Raw genomic sequence first — 16,829 nt, 5'->3', positions numbered from 1 at the left:
GACGGAGCACAGAGTGTGGTCCCGGTACCCCACGGATAAGAGGACAAGCGCACAGAGTGCATGGAGAAGACTTGAGCAGCACTTTCGGATGCCCTGAATCATCCCCATAGCTCTCCATCCCCCTGCCCATAGGGAGGATCGATTGAACAATACCCTTTTAAGAGCTCCTCCAGCTCTGCTGCATCACCCGGGAGGATGAAGCCCTGCAGCTGGAAGGCCCCAGACAGCAAGGCCTGCCTGAGCACTGGATGGAGGTATTGGGTCGGGTCCTTGTCCTCGGGAGAAGCGCTGACTTTGTATCAGCGGTGGTACACAGGCGCCCTGTCGCGGCCCCCCACCCCCACCCCCACTCCCGGCACTTACGGCGGGTAGGCCAAAAATTTAGTCCCCAGCTTTTTCGGCCTGCTAGGCTGCAATTTGCATAGCGCCGCCCACTGATTAGCGCCCTCGTCCTTGGCGCCTCTTGCTCTGTACGAGAGGCGCAATGCTAGTCTCAGGGGCGCCATGTTTGTTACCTCAGCCTGCTCTGGGACGGCTGTGAGGCGTGCACTCTGAAGGACAACACTACAGGGCCACCGCTATTCCTCCCGGGGACACAGCACAGGACCGTGGGTAAGCTGCATCTGCCCTCAGAACAAAGCTTAACCCCTTCTCTGCACATTCGCTGCAGCCCAGGCTCTGCCTTTAACCCTTTCGGGGCCACTCTGTCTCAATCTAAGGAAGCTAAACGGGCTACTAAGAAGCACACTGTGTTTTTTACCGTGTGTACCACTTGCAAGACTGCTGTGCCCAGACTAATCCGTTATGTACGGATTGCGACCGTCCACCAGCAGGGGCCATTCTCGTTCAAGGGATGGTCAGGTCTCTAGAAAGCGGACACATGGCGCTTCCCCTAGTCACGCTTGCGCGTCGGCGAGTTCTGTCTCTCCCTCTCCTAATGTTCGCAACGAGCACGACTCTGAATTTGAATCTGACACGTCAGCCCCTCAGAATCCTCCAACTGACTAAGAGTCACTTGATTCTCTTATAGAATCAGTCAACAGTATTCTGAAATTGGATGAGGAAAATATTCCTGCTCCAGAACACGCTATCTCGTTTAAGAGGACCAATCGTGTGCACAGGTTATTTACCAGCCATCCGGAGTTTAAGGACATAATCCAGAAACATAGGGATCGGCCACATAAGCGGTTCACAGGGCAAAAGTCCACTGAGGCTAAATACCCTTTTGCTCCAGACCTAATGAAGGATTGGTTACAGTCCCCTTCGGTGGACCCTCCTGTATCGCGTTTTGCTTCTAAAACGCTCCTATCCATTTCTGTGGGCTCTTCAGTCAGAAACCCCTTCGATCGACAAGTTGACTACCTTGCTCGTTCAGTTTTTGAAGCTTCAGGAGCGACGCTTTTTCCATTTTTCGCTGCAACTTTGGTCGCTAAGGCAATGGCCGCTTGGGCAGAAGTCTTAATTACTGCCTTCCAGGATAGCAATCTTCCTCCGGATGCAACCAGTATCGCCAAGCAAATAATTCACGCAGGGGACTTTGTAGTGAATGTTTCTTTAGATGCCGCCAATTGCGCTGCTCAAACTGCCGCTAATGCAATCTCCATTAGAAGAGCCCTATGGCTCCGCATCTGGCGGGCGGATGCCACATCTAAAAGATTGTTGACTTCTCTGCATTATCAAACTGGTCGCCTATTTGGAGAGAAATTGGACCAGCTCATTTCTGATGCTACCAGGGGAAAAAGTAAATTCCTTCCCCAACAAAAGGCTGTTCGGCCGTTTCGGAACCAACAGCCGACAAGTTTTCGACCTTTTCGCAACAATTCCGGTTGGTCCTCCTCTACCTTCTCTTCCGGTTCAGGTTGGTCCCCGTGCGGAGACAGAGGCTCCCAGGTCTCATACAGACTTAACCGCTCTTGGAAGCCCAGGCCAAGGGCATCTGGATCTAAGGGAGCCAGATCCCATAGATCTTCTACACAATGACTTGTTGCGGTATCCGGCGGACACCGACAAAGTAAGCGGTCGTCTACTTTCCTTCAGTCACACCTGGCTCACGGTCATCCACGACAAGTGGGTCAGGGAGCTGGTGTCCTCCAGATACAAGATAGAATTTTCTTTCCCCCCCCTCCAATACATTTTTTCCGGTCCTCACCTCCCAAGAAAATGACAACAGCCTTCCTTCGGGCCGTTCAGGCGTTGCAAAGAGACAGAGTCATCATTCCGGTTCCTCAAGACGAAAGGTTCAGGGGTTTTTATTCAAACCTTTTTGTGGTTCCAAAGAAGGACTGTTAAATCAGTTTGTCAAGGTACGGCGATTCCGAATGGAATCTCTTGGATCAGTAGTCACTTCCATGGAAAAAGGAGAGTTCCTAGCATCCATCGACATCAAGGACGCTTACCTTCACATTCCGATCTGCCCGTCCCACCAGCAGTTCCTGCATTTTGCAATTCACTTCCAGTTCGTTGCCTTGCCCTCCGGACTCTCCACCGCCCCCAGGGTCTTCACCAAGGTCATGGCCATTCTCCACTCTCGGGGAGTGGTGGTGCTGCCGTATCTGGACGACCTGCTCATCAAGGGTCCGTCCTTTCCAGCCTGCGAGGAATCAGTGGATATAACAGTAAATACACTTTCTCGCCTGGGTTGAAAGATAAACTTTGAAAAGTCTTCCCCCAACACCGGGTCAGCGGATTTCCTTTTTAGGAATGATCTTGGACACTTCCCGCGGGTTGGTCATTCTCCCTCCAGAGAAGACCCGAGCCTTACAACAGGCAGCGCGAACTCTTTCCCGACCGGTTTCTCACTCCATTCGTTTCAGCATAAGGGTTCTCTGAAAGATGGTAGCAGCAATGGAGGCAGTCCTGTTATGGATGGGTCACCAAGGAGGATAGCAGGACCAGGCTAAGCCACCAGAAAACCAGAGAGGTTGGTAACCAAGCGGATTCAAGACCCCTGATCCTATCCACACAACTATCAGTAGCCGTGGAGCTTACCTACGATGCCCTAGATGCCTCGGCACAGCCGGAGAGCTAACTCAGCCTAAAGTAAGAGAGGCTAAATCTAAACTGCCCCAGAGCAGACCCCAAAGGAATAGCCCCCAAACATATATTGTTGGTGAGACAAGATGAAAACACAAACGCAGGCAGAAAAATAGACTGAGCAAACGATGGGGCCCAAACTGACTAGACAGGACAGGAAAGGAAAGACACTGTCTGCAATCACGTAAAAAAACCCTGAAAAATCCAACACGTCTGATGCACAAAAAACACTGAAGTCACACGACTTCGCTCCCACTATATCAGCACTCTGGTATATACTGAAAGCAAAGCAAAAAGAGACCAATATAATGGGACAGAACAAATTGACACAAGCAGTAACATATGGGCGGTGATCCAGCACAGCCCCAGCAGGAGCAAGCTGACCTGCACAAAGCAGAGAGAGACAAAACCAGATCAAATGCAAAAGATTAGCAAATGAACCACTTAGCTGAACCATGCAGGAACAGAGCAGGAGACATCAGACCTCAGAAGGCACAGGAAGAAAGTCACCAGCAGGGATTGAAGGAAGTCAGCTGTCTTTAAATACTCCAGTCAGCAAAAAACTAGAAAAAGTTGTGTGTATTGAGGTGCGATCAACCCAATTATAATCACAATATTTCAGAAAAATATATACAAATCCAATTAAATTTTATTGACACAAAAAAATATACAAAAAGTGACATATTTAAAAGGACCCAAACGCTATCAAAAAAGTCTTATAATAAAGACCCAGTGCTCTCCTCCTCCATTATGCCAGGCAAAAAGGAATATGTAAAAATGACTTAATATTATAATAACCCAGGTTTATAGGCAATACACTTTAAGAGCCATATAGTCTCAATATATAGATAGATACTCCAGTCAGAAACCCCAGATCTCCAATCGTCCTCATCATTATCAGGTGGCAAGCCTCTGTCGATCTGACAAGCTCCAGTAACCACCAGAGGGAGCCCAGAAAGAGAACTTGCAACACCTCTGTCAATCTGACCAGCTCCACTACCTTCAGTAACCACCAGAGGGAGCTTCGGCTCAGAAATCCGAGCAAGGGACAAGAACCCGTTCTCCCTGGACCGTCTGTTTCTCTTGTCCCTTCGGGTCAGACAAGCCCTCAAGAGGTGTACACTAAAATCCTCCCTCAGTCAAGGGAAGTCTTTTCTCCCAGTACGATGGTCAGTGGTGACAACCAACGCCAGTCTTCTGGGCTGGGGTGCAATATTTCGTCACCACACAGCACAGGGTCATTGGTCAACATGGGAATCACGTCTCCCCATCAACATCTTGGAGATACGAGCGATCAGATTAGCCCTACTGAGTTTCCACCATCTCCTCGCAGGTCACCCCATCAGGATCCAATCTGACAACGCCACGGCTGTGGCGTATATGAACCGTCAGGGGGGTACTCGGAGCAGGATGACCATGCACATCCTCCATTGGGCCGAGACCAACCATTCGCCCATCTCAGTGATTCACATCCCGGGCATAGAGAATTGGGTGGCAGATTTTCTCAGTCGCCAGGGCCTTGCCTCAGGAGAGTTGTCTCTTCATCCGGACGTTTTTCAGCAGATTTGCCATCGTTGGGGGACTCCGGATGTGGATCTCATGGCCTCAAGACTAAACAAGGTTCCTCGGTTCATTGCCCGATCGCGTGATCCATCCGCCATCGGAGCGGATGCCCTAGTTCTACCGTTGCACCAGTTCCGGCTCCCGTACATCTTCCTCCTCTTCCCTTACTCCCGAGAGTCAGCAAGAAAATCAGAGCAGGAGGAGTACCAGTAATCCTGGTCGCGCCAGATTGGCCGCGCCGGGCATGGTACGCAGAACTAGTACAACTGCTCACCGACATTCCCTGGTGACTTCCAGATCGCATGGATCTACTCTCAGGGCTTGATTTACCACCAGAACTCCGAGGCCCTGTCTTTGACGGCGTGGCCGTTGAAACTTGGATTTTAGAACAGGCTGGTTTTTCTCCCGATGTGGTCTCCACCATGATTAATGTTAGGAAGCCTGTGTCCATGCGCATTTATCACCGCACCTGGAAGACCTTCTTCTCGTGGTGCAAGGACCATGGTCGATTCCCTCTGGTGTTTTCTTTTCCTTCCATATTGGAATTCCTACAATCCAGATTAAGGTCAGGCCTTGCACTTAGCTCGCTCAAGGGCCAAATTTCAGCCTTGTCAGTGCTATTCCAATGCAAAATTGCCACTAAACTTCAGGTGAAGACATTCATTCAGGGAGTTTCCCATGTGGCGCCTCCCTATAAAAGACCATTGGAATCATGGGACCTTAACTTGGTGCTCGGAGCCTTACAGGAGGCTCCCTTCGAACCTCTGCAGGACGTACCACTGACTGTTCTTTCTTGGAAAGTGGTCTTTCTAGTGGAAATTACATCAATCAGACGAGTATTGGAATTGGCAGCCCTATCCTGCCGTTCTCTGTTCCTAAATTTTCACCAGGACAAGGCAGTTCTCAGGACGTCCCCGTCTTTTCTGCCTAAGGTCGTGTCGTCTTTTCATCTCAATGAGGAGATTGTTTTGCCTTCTTTCTGTCCGTCACCAGTCCATCGCATTGAGAAAGCCCTCCACACTCTGGATGTGGTTAGGGCTCTGAGACGGTACATCTCGCGGACGGCTCCCTTCCGCAAGTCAGATGCCCTGTTCGTACTTCCAGAGGTACATAGGAAGGGTCTAGCTGCTTCAAAAGCCACGCTAGCCAGATGGATTCGCTTGGCTATTCAGGAATCCTACCATGTCAGGGGCACACCTGGCCCAGCAGGGATTAATGCGCATTCCACTCGCTCAGTGGGCGCCTCCTGGGCAATTTGGCACCAGGCATAGCCAGAACAGGTCTGCATGGCTGCGACTTGGTCCAGTCTGCATACCTTTACAAGACATTACTAAATTCATTCTCAGGCCTCTGTGGATGCAGTTCTTGGCAGGCGCATCCTGCAATCGGCAGAACCACAGTGTTGAGTCAGTGGTACATGGGGTATTAGCAGTTGTATGCTCCCCACCCAGGGACTGCTTTAGGACATCCCACTGTCTGTCCCCCAATGAGGCGTAGGAGAAATAGGGATTTTTGTGTACTCACCGTAAAATCCTTTTCTCCGAGCCAATCATTGGGGGACACAGCACACACCCTGTTTAGCCTTTTAGCTCACTGTAGCATTCTTAGGTTTTGACTTAGTTATGGTTATTGTTGACTGTTTAATGCTCCTGCTTTTTCACCGAACTGGGGAATTCCCAGCTAGCGAGAGGGTGTATACTGCAGGGGAGGAGTTACTTTTTTTCTGTGTTACTTAGTGTCCTCCTAGTAGCAAGCAGCATAACACCCACTGTCTGTGTCCCCCAATGATTGGCTCGGTGAAAAGGATTTTACGGTGAGTACACAAAAATCCCTATTTTCTTGTCTTTCAGGTTACATCATGGGCTTATCCCCAGCATTACAGAATGCTGTAGATAAGCCCCTGATGGCTGTGGCCGCATCTTATAGGCCAAAATGGGGTGACCGATTCCCTTTAAAGGGTTTGTCAAGGCTTAGAAACAGGGCTATTCGGTCTAAGGCATGTGTTTGGTTTTACAAGTTAAAGGGAACCTGTCAGCAGGATTGTGCACAGTAGCCATATAGAACGGTGCCAACCCCCCTCTGTGCCCCCCCTACACACAATTATGCTTCCATAGTGCCCCCAATGCAGTATGATTTTCTCCCACACAGTGTAATGGCCACACAAATACTGACATATAAAAAAATACTACACGCAAGGCTGCATTCCCTCTGTATGTGGACTGAGTCTCCATGCAGCAGCCACAATCTAGTGATGTCATTGCACACAACTCGACCTGTTCCACATTTGCATTGACCGTGCTGACATTCCCCTACGGCCGGGGTCACACTTGCAAGAAACTCGCCCGTGTCTTGCGTCTCAATACCCGGCACTGCCCCCGGCACTTGGACCGGAGCGCTCAGCTGCATAGAAATACATGCAGCCACACACTCTGGTCTCGAGTGCCGGCGGCAGTGCCAGGTATTGAGACGCGAGACTCGTGCGAGTTTCTCGCAAGTGTGACCCCGGACTACTACATATAATGCCACAAAAGGTTGAAATGCTGGATACTATATTTGTATATACACTGGTAGTGTTTTCTAAACCCAACTGAAGCAATCATTTTGATCTTGTTCGTTCTTCAGTGCTGAAGTCTACATATTCCTTACCAGACTATTCAACACTATCTACATAATTTGCAGCACCTTGTAAATGATGATGGACTCTCCTAATCACTGTACAAAGCACCCCTGACTGTCTTTGGACAAGTGTGGCACTATTTCTGGAAAGATAAGCTGATTTTTTATTTATTTTTTTCTTTCAATCCTATACAACCCTAAACGTTTGTCAGGAGAGGCTACTATTCTCTGCACGAATGGTATAAGTGGTCTACTTTTTTTTTTTTATTCTTTTGATTCTCATGAATGTATTTTGAAACAAGCTTGTAAGTATATATACATAATAAGGAAATGTTCATGTGTAGCAAACACGCTGTCGAAATATCTGCAGCAAACTCTCCGTGTTGGGGGTCTTTTTTGCAGATTTTCCATTGCATGGGGCAATCCACAATGAATTCCACACAGAGAATTGACACCGTCATTGTTGTAAAATTCTGCTTAAAATCTATTTATATGCGCATCTAGCGCTTTCAAAGACAAGTCCTGCAATACATGGCCAGTCCACTCCTCTGTTACTGAGAAATCAACGTATGAATTGATATGCAAATAAGTAAATCTGAAGCCTCTCCCTCCAGCTCTGTTTCCTGTCCAGAATGTCGCCCTCTTGACAGCATAGAGGGTATCAGTCAAGCTGCAGTGTGCTGCATTGGGCACGGAATAGAGCTGGAGTGACAGAGGCTTCAGATCTAACATAGCCATTCAGCCTCATTTGCATATCTTCTCAAACATTGAGTCTTGAAATCCTACTGACAGATTCCCCTTGAAAGTTTTTCTGAGAACATTGACATGAAATGTGGCTTTTAACAACATCTACATGCAATATCCTTTATGCTCTGGTATTCTATATCCTTGGGAATTTCTGCACACAAATTTGTGAGCATACCCTGAAAAGGTAATGGAAACCCTCCAAAACTCATGCCTGGAACTGGAGAAAACTTAGATCAGAGATGTTTAACCCTTTTTTCAATGCAAACCATTGCCAACCCGGGTGATTATAATGTAAGCGTTTTATGGAAGGTCCTCAGAACTGCCCTGCTTACTGATCAATGCTTCTTTGAAGTTGTCTCTGACTGTTTTCATATCCCTTGCTTGGCCTGCCTTGCTGTCTGGACGGTACGCCCATCCACAAAATGGCTACTTTTGAAGAGGCATTTAACTGGGCAAGTCATTCAGCATCCTCCATAGTAACACGCTGTTCACATTACATCAGTGTAGGTGCAGCGGGGGAATGAATGATTCATCTATTCATATGCTTCTCCATCAGCAGCCATCACATGGACAGGAGTACTGGTATGGAAAGAGGATGTGAAATTCTGTCCGATCATAGATTGGTCTACGGAGCTTTTCATCGAATAGACATAAGCAATTCCTACTGAGTCTTACTTGGGTATAATAAAAACACGCAGAATTATGTTATAAAGTTTTATCACTTTTCAATATACAATAAATAAGCTTTATGTGAAATACCCATTTATATCCTTCCTGACTAAGTACTTACATGCACATCCTATTTCGGGTGTGGGTGTGTGGCGCAGGCTCGGGAGCAGCGCCTGCTCCTTACAGGACAGATGCCCTTTGTTTCCCAGCAGCTGGTTCTGTTTGCTTCTGTTTAGCCACTTAATTCTGTTAATTTCCAACAGCAGCATTTGAGTGGTGCAGCGTCAGAGGGTCGTCTGCACCTCCTGAAGGCTACTGTCACCACCATCTTTATATGTCCATGAAGCCTAGACTAAGGAGACTGTACCTTGTAGTGTATACTGCAATACTTAAGTATATAGTACAAGCCTAGAAATCATTGCAAGATGAAGTCCCCCAAGGGGCCACAAAAGAGAAGTAAAAAGTTTTACAAAAAATCTGACTTTAAAAACTTGAACCATTTACCAACCAAAAAATAAATTTTGTATTGCTGCATCCGTAAGTCATTTTTTTTTTTTTTTTTGTAACTACAACTTCCTCAAAAAACAGACTGTCATAAATACCCCAAAATTGCAGGGCTGTGGAGTCGGAGTCGTGGAGTCGGAGTCGGTGCTCATTTTGGTGGAGTCGGTATAAAATGGACCGACTCCGACTCCTAAAATATATAATAAATTGGGTACAGTAATTCAATGCAGGATGTGCTGAATATTTTTTCATAGGAGTTTGGGAAAGTTATGAAATGTCCTATAAATGGCTGTTCTATTCCTGATCTAAGGCTACATTCACACACAGCGTTTTTCCTGTGTTTTTTGAGGATACGTTTTTCAGCTGCAAAAGCTGATCATCTTTTTAAAAAACTGCATCACCTGAAAGGTTTTTGAGCTCATAGATAATGTTTTCAATAGCAAAAGCAGATTAGAAATCTGCTCTATCTATCCATTTATCCATATCTGTACCAAAAAGAATGAAAACCGGGTAGTACACCAATATACACTCACTGGCCACTTTATTAGGTACACCTGTCCAACTGTGTGTTAAGACTTAATTTCTAATCAGCCAATCACATGGCGGCAACTCAGTGCATTTAGGCATGTAGACATGGTCAAGACAATCTCCTGCAGTTCAAACCGAGCATCAGTATGGGGAAGAAAGGTGATTTGAGTGCCTTTGAACGTGGCATTATTGTTGGTGCCAGAAGGGCTGGTCTGAGTATTTCAGAAACTGCTGATCTACTGGGATTTTCACGCACAACCATCTCTAGGGTTTACAGAGAATGGTCCGAAAAAGAAAAAAAATCCAGTGAGCGGCAGTTCTGTGGCCGGAAATGCCTTGTTGATGCCAGAGGTCAGAGGAGAATGGGCAGACTGGTTCGAGCTGATAGAAAGGCAACAGTGACTCAAATTGCCACCCGTTACAACCAAGGTAGGCAGAAGAGCATCTCTGAACGCACAGTGCGTCGAACTTTGAGGCAGATGGGCTACAGCAGCAGAAGACCACACCGGGTACCACTCCTCTCAGCTAAGAACAGGAAACTGAGGCTACAATTTGCACAAGCTCATCGAAATTGGACAGTAGAAGATTGGAAAAACGTTGCCTGGTCTGATGAGTCTCGATTTCTGCTGCGACATTCGGATGGTAGGGTCAGAATTTGGCGTAAACAACATGAAAGCATGGATCCATCCTGCCTTGTATCAACGGTTCAGGCTGGTGGTGGTGGTGTCATGGTGTGGGGAATTTTTTCTTGGCACTCTTTGGGCCCCTTGGTACCAATTGAGCATCGTTGCAACGCCACAGCCTACCTGAGTATTGTTGCTGACCATGTCCATCCCTTTATGACCACAATGTACCCAACATCTGATGGCTACTTTCAGCAGGATAATGCGCCATGTCATAAAGCTCGAATCATCTCAGATTGGTTTCTTGAACATGACAATGAGTTCACTGTACTCAAATGGCCTCCTCAGTCACCAGATCTCAATCCAATAGAGCATCTTTGGGATGTGGTGGAACGGGAGATTCGCATCAGGGATGTGCAGCCGACAAATCTGCGCCAACTGTGTGATGCCATCATGTCAATATGGTCCAAAATCTCTGAGGAATGCTTCCAGCACCTTGTTGAATCTCTGCCACGAAGAATTGAGGCAGTTCTGAAGGCAAAAGGGGGTCTAACCCGTTACTAGCATGGTGTACCTAATAAAGTGGCCAGTGAGTGTATATTCTGTTCTATCTAAATATCTTGATTATTGGATCATAAAAATGATTAAATGTCTGAGGTTCACATTGTACTACAATAAATTTTTCACTTAAATATAAGCAATATGTGTGGGAGTCGGAGTCGTGGAGTCGGAGTCGGTGTAAGGGAAATTGAGGAGTCGGAGTCGCAGGTTTGGCTTACCGACTCCACAGCCCTGCAAAATTGTACCAATAACAATCGTGTTGCAAAAACTCACAAGTTCTTCAACAGGAATATAAATAAAAAGGCAGCAAGCAAACCGATTTTTACACTCCCTGACAGATATGCATGTGTATATAATATAAGAAAATGAAAGGCTAAAGGAGCACCGTACTAGAAGAGGGTGCATATCCAAGGACTGGCATCAAGTACACGTGAATAAAATATGAAAGGCAGCAAATCGAGCAAAGCGTTGTGCCGTTATCACACCATGTGGTTACAGCAATGTTTCAGTACCTTCTGAAGGCTTGAAAAAAGTTCCGTGAGGAACCGAAACGTTGCTGTAACCACATGGTTTGGTAAAGGCACAACTTTCTCCCTGCTTTGGATTTTTGAGTGTTGCCTCTTTTATGTATATATTTTGTACACACATTTGCGGTGTTGATTAAATCGTACCGACCTGGAGGATTGTGTTGGCAGGTTATTATTCCTGCACACTGAATGCTGTAAAAATGAAACTCCTAAAACAGTGGCAGAATTTTTTTTTTGTTTTATAATAATAATCTTTTTATATAGCGCTAACATATTCCGCAGCGCTTTACAGTTTGCACACTTTATCATCACTGTCCCCGATGGGGCTCACAATCTAAATTCCCTATTAGTATGTCTTTAGAATGTGGGAGGAAACCCACACAAACACGGGGAGAACATACAAACTCCTTGCAGATGTTGGTCCTTGGTGATGCTGAGCCACTGTGCCGCCCACGTTTTGTTTTTTTTCAGCGCTGTCCAGTAAATGATACCATAAAATGAATGGTGTTTTACCAACCTACAACTTGTCACGCAAAACACGAGCCCCGACACCGTTATGTACATGCTGATGACTCTTGGTAGGAAGAGCAAAAGAACAGAAATGAACCTTTGCCCCACCAGGAAGGGGTTATATGAATAATCAAAAGGAAAATACTCTCTCGAGCTCTCTCTTCCGTGTGGTACCTGTTCCTGCAATCCTGTGGGATGGACCCGGATGAGTCGGTCAGATTTTTCTTATTTTTTTTTTTTTAACACATTGATTTTTATTTTGAGATTTACTGGTTTAGGACCAGAAATATATAGTTTTGCATTTATATGATATTACAATGTATATTATTGTCTCACTTAGCATATAGAGCTTCACTTTATGTATGTTTTATTGGAAAATGTTGTCATTTTTGGAGACAAATCCAACAAAACCTTCATGCATCATGAGTGGATTGTTTACACACTGTGTATTATTTTTTGGTTTTTTTTAAATTGGTTTTTATATTGTGCCATATAACCCTCTCTGTAGGTCTAGATGTGCTTGTCTGCAGCTTACTGCCAAAGAACTTGGTGCAGATGTTACATTACCAAAAAGAGGATTAGCGGCAGGTTATAAGTACAAGCGATTGCAGACTCCTGTGCCAACTGGGTGAGTATCAGACCCATGACCACATAAAGTTTCCAAACAGCGTTTCTTTGTGTTTGTATGTATTAATCCTAATAGAACATTGCAGTAATGTGAGTGTTTGCCTGAGTTCAGTGAAGAATTGCTTTTTAAAGCCGTGCCTTTCCATGCAGACTGTATGAATGTAATGTATCATGTGAATGTGACCGCAAGATGTGCCAGAATCGGGTTGTGCAGCATGGCCTTCAGGTCCGACTCCAAGTGTTCAACACCAAAGGAAAGGGCTGGGGGGTACGCTGCCTGGACGATCTTGACAAAGGAACATTCGTGTGCATCTATGCAGGTAATTTTGTTTTTTTTTTTTCTAAATTACCCAGAATGATGAAGATGTAATAAAGGGAAAAAAAATACCATAATTATTTGCTAAATGCCAGAATGACAGAGAAATTCTTATGACCTTTTTATTACTTACTGCAAAATCAAAAGTTTCCATTCATTTCATTATTATTTGGTACCATTGCCCTTAAACTGAATAATTTGGGACAAGCGTTTGGGATTTCCTTCCACAAGCTTCTCACAATAGTTGGTGGGAATTTGGGCCCATTCCCCCTGACAAAACGGGTGTAACAGATCCAGGTTTGTAGGTTGCTTTGCTAGCACCTGCCTTTTTAGCTTTTCCCATAAATTGTCTTGCAACATCTCAAGACATCAGCCAGGAAGTTAAAGATTGGGTGGAAATGAATCTTCCAAAAGGACAATGACCCGAAGCATACTGCCAAAATGGTGACAAAGTGGCTTAAGGATAGCAAAGTCAATGTTTTGGAGTGGCCATCACAAAGCCCTGATCTCAATCCTATTGAAAATTTATGTTGCAGGACTGGTTTAGTGCTGCTTATTTGTCTTTCCTTGCACAGTATCATTTTAACCCCTTAGTGACAGCCAGTTTGCAGCTTAATGACCGGGACCAATTTTTACAATTCTGACCACTGTCACTTTATGAGGTTATAACTCTGGAACGCTTTAAGGCTGTGTGCACACACACCGTTTTTTATCTTTTTTTTTTTTTTAGCGGATTTGCCAATAAAAAACGCTAAAAATAAGCTTCCCATCCATTTCTATGCATTTTGCACTTTTGTGCATATTGATGCGGTTTTTACCGCGAAAAAAACACTTTGCGGTAAAAAACGCAGCATGCTCATTAATTTCGCGGATTTTTCCGCATTTCTGGCCATTTCTGTGAGTCTGAAACCACGCGGAAAAAAACGCATAAACTGCGGTTTTTGCGCAGAAAAAAACGCGCGGTTTCTGGGGAAGGGAGTCCGGTTTTTAAGCAGAAATTTTCTGCTACATGTGCACATAGCCTAACGGATCCCGCTGATTCGGAGAGTGTTTTTTCGTGACATATTGTACTTCATGTTAGTGGTAAAATTTCTTTGATATGTCTTGTGTTTATTTATGAAAAAAACGTAAATATGGCGCAAATTTTGAAAATTTTGCAATTTTAAAACTTAAAATTTTTATGCTCTTAAATCAGAGAGATGTGTCGCACAAATTTCTCAATAAATAACATTTCCCACATGTCTACTTTACATCAGCACAATTTTGGAAACAAATTTTTTTTTTTTTGTTAGGAAGTTATAAGGGTTAAAAGTTAACCAGTGATTTCTCATTTTCACAACAAAATTTTCAAAACCATTTTTTTAGGGACCACATCATATTTAAAGTTATTTTGATGGGTGTACATGACAGAACCCAAAAGTGACACCACTCTAAAAACTAGACCCCTCAAGGTGCTCAAAACCACATTCAAGAAGCTGTTTAACCCTTTATGTGCTTTACAGGAACTAAAGCAATGTGGCAGGAAAAAATTAACATTTAACTTTTTTTGCAAAAAATTTACTTCAGAACCAATTTTTTTTATTTTCACAAGTGTTAAAAGAGAAAATGAACCACAAAATTTGTTGTGCAATATCTCCTGAATACGCTGAAACCCCATATGTGGGGGTAAACCACTTTTTCAGCGCAAGGCAGAGCTCGCAAGGGAAGGAGCGCTGTTTGACTTTTTCAACGCAGAATTGGCTGAAACTGAGATCGGAAGCCATGTTGCGTTCGGAGAGCCCCTGATGTTCCTAAACAGTGGAAACCCCCAACAAGTGACCCCATTTTGGAAACTAGACCTCTTAAGGAACTTATCTAGATGTGTGGTGAGCACTTTGAACCCCCAAGTGCTTCACATAAGTTTATAACGCAGAGCAGTAAAAATAAAAAAATCACTTTTATTTCCTCAAAAATAATTTTTTAGCCCGCTATGTTTTATTTTCTCAAGGGTAACAGAAGAAATTGGACCACAAAAGTTGTTCAATTTGTCCTGAGTACGAAGATACCCCATATGTGGGGGGGAACCACTGTTTTGGGCGCATGGGAGAGCTTGGAAGGAAAGGAGCGCCATTTTGGAATGCAGACTTTGATGGCGTCATGTTGCGTTTGCAGAGCCCCGGATGTGCCTAAACAGTATAAACCCCCCACAAGTGACCTCATTTTGGAAACGACCCCCCCCCCCCAAGGAGCTTATCTAGATGTGTGGTGAGCACTTTGAACACCCAAATGCTTCACAGAAGTTTATAACGCAGAGCCGTGAAAATAGTCTTTTTCCACAAAAGTGTTTTTTTTTTTTTTTTTTAATTTTTTTTTTTTTTTTGCCCCCAATTCTTTTATTTTCCCAAGGGTAACAGGAGACATTAGACCCCCAAAATTGGTAAATGGTGGAAACCCCTCAATTCTTGCTCCAACCCTAACCCCAACACACTCCCAACCCTAATCCTAATTCTCACCTTAATCCTAATTCACCCTGATTCTTCTTTTTAAATTCGTTTATTAAACCATAGACAGGGTATACAATGTACAAACTGGTAATGACGAGAAATACCATATAAAGCGTATGTTTCACAAAGCATTAATGTCAAACAGTGTATATATACCAGCTGTTTACAGAATAAAACATAATGTCAACTACCTCACATTAGTCTGCATGGTATTATTCAAACAATAAAGCCTGTCAACCTCTAAACCATTACTATAACTACAAAACAATAACTACTTGCAGCCTGTGTCCACATCTTTATCCTGCGATATCTCCATCCTACAACGTGAGATGAGGAATTCCACCTCTCCCATACCTTCTCAAATTTACCCGGGCATCTCCTGTTTTGGTACAGCGTACGCTCGTATGGTATAATCTAGTTTACCAATTCAATCCAAGCCCTAAGGGAGGGATCCAAACCCCCCCCATCCACCGCAGTGCCAGTACCTTCCGTGCCATAAACGGCGTCTCCCGCAAGAAAATCCCCATATAGTGTCCCCATGTCTCATCATCCCACACCCCAAACAAACCAACCAATGGCTCAAGGGGAATGGGAATTTGTACTAGGGAGGTTAATAATGATGTCACCTCTTTCCAATAATGTGCTATAGTTGGACACTGCCATATCATGTGGATAAATTGTGCTTCTGATGTATGGCATCTCAGACATTCCGAAGACTGGAATCGGCCCATCCTAAAAATTCGAGTCGGGGTCAAATATGATTGGTTTATAATGTAAAGTTGTATCATTTTGTTGTAAATGGACGGAGACACCTTAGTTGTTGACTCCAGGATTTCCTCCCACTCCTCTCCCTGTGTATCAGGGATGAGCCTTTCCCATTTCCCTCTAATCAAACACATGGCAGTCTCCGCCCCCACCGACAGCATGTAAGTGTACAGAGAGGAGACGAGACCCTGGGGTCCCTGTGACATAAGAATGCCTATCAAGGGTAGAGACGAGATAACATTATTCACACCCACATATCTCATGTGCGATTGAAAGGCCGATCTCAGTTGCAAATATCGGAAGAATTGCGACCTCGGGACATCGCATTTAGCTTGTAATTGTTCAAAGGATAATAGTGTACCGCGGTCACATACTGTAGATCCCCTATCGTAGAGACATTGTACTGAGACCAGAATTCGGCAGACGGGTGGATAAGCAGTGTCGGAAAATAACTATTATTCCATAAGGGCATCTCAGCTATGATATCACTAAATCCAACCACCCTCTTAATCTGTCTCCACACTAATCTTGCCAGACGAAGCATTGGGACATTTACCCTCTCCAACTCCAAAAACCACAGTAGGCAATCGGCACGTGCGGCATGAAGCAGATGGCTTTCAGAGTTAGGGAGATGATCACCGGGCATCCATTTATTTATAGCTCTAGCACTGCCCCCCCCCCCCTTTTGGCCTTTGTAGGGTGGACAGCTTGAGTTTTGGCCTGGTACTCCCCCATATGAAAGATGTAATCTGGGAAT

At 44.9% G+C, this 16,829-nt stretch overlaps 1 protein-coding gene across 9 annotated transcripts in view; it reads left to right on the top strand.

Moving 5' to 3' along the window:
- SETDB2 (SET domain bifurcated histone lysine methyltransferase 2) overlaps positions 1-16,829 on the top strand; it is a 103,322-nt gene that overhangs the window by 45,587 nt on the left and 40,906 nt on the right. For all 9 annotated transcript variants that reach the window (XR_012220387.1, XR_012220388.1, XM_073546099.1 and 6 more), the window contains 2 exons: positions 12,390-12,509; positions 12,659-12,828. Coding sequence is in view for 7 of the 9 variants with exons in the window: in XM_073546099.1 (XP_073402200.1) it covers positions 12,390-12,509; positions 12,659-12,828 (290 nt within the window). In the remaining 2 variants the exon portion in view is untranslated. The remainder of the gene's footprint in view (positions 1-12,389; positions 12,510-12,658; positions 12,829-16,829) is intronic.

The sequence above is a fragment of the Dendrobates tinctorius genome, unplaced genomic scaffold, assembly GCF_039654945.1.
Source record: "Dendrobates tinctorius isolate UK_male_01 unplaced genomic scaffold, ASM3965494v1 ptg000145l, whole genome shotgun sequence".
Taxonomy (NCBI): Eukaryota; Metazoa; Chordata; class Amphibia; order Anura; family Dendrobatidae; genus Dendrobates; species Dendrobates tinctorius.
Note: the sequence above shows the minus strand (reverse complement) of the source record. Positions and strands in the feature narration are given on the sequence as shown.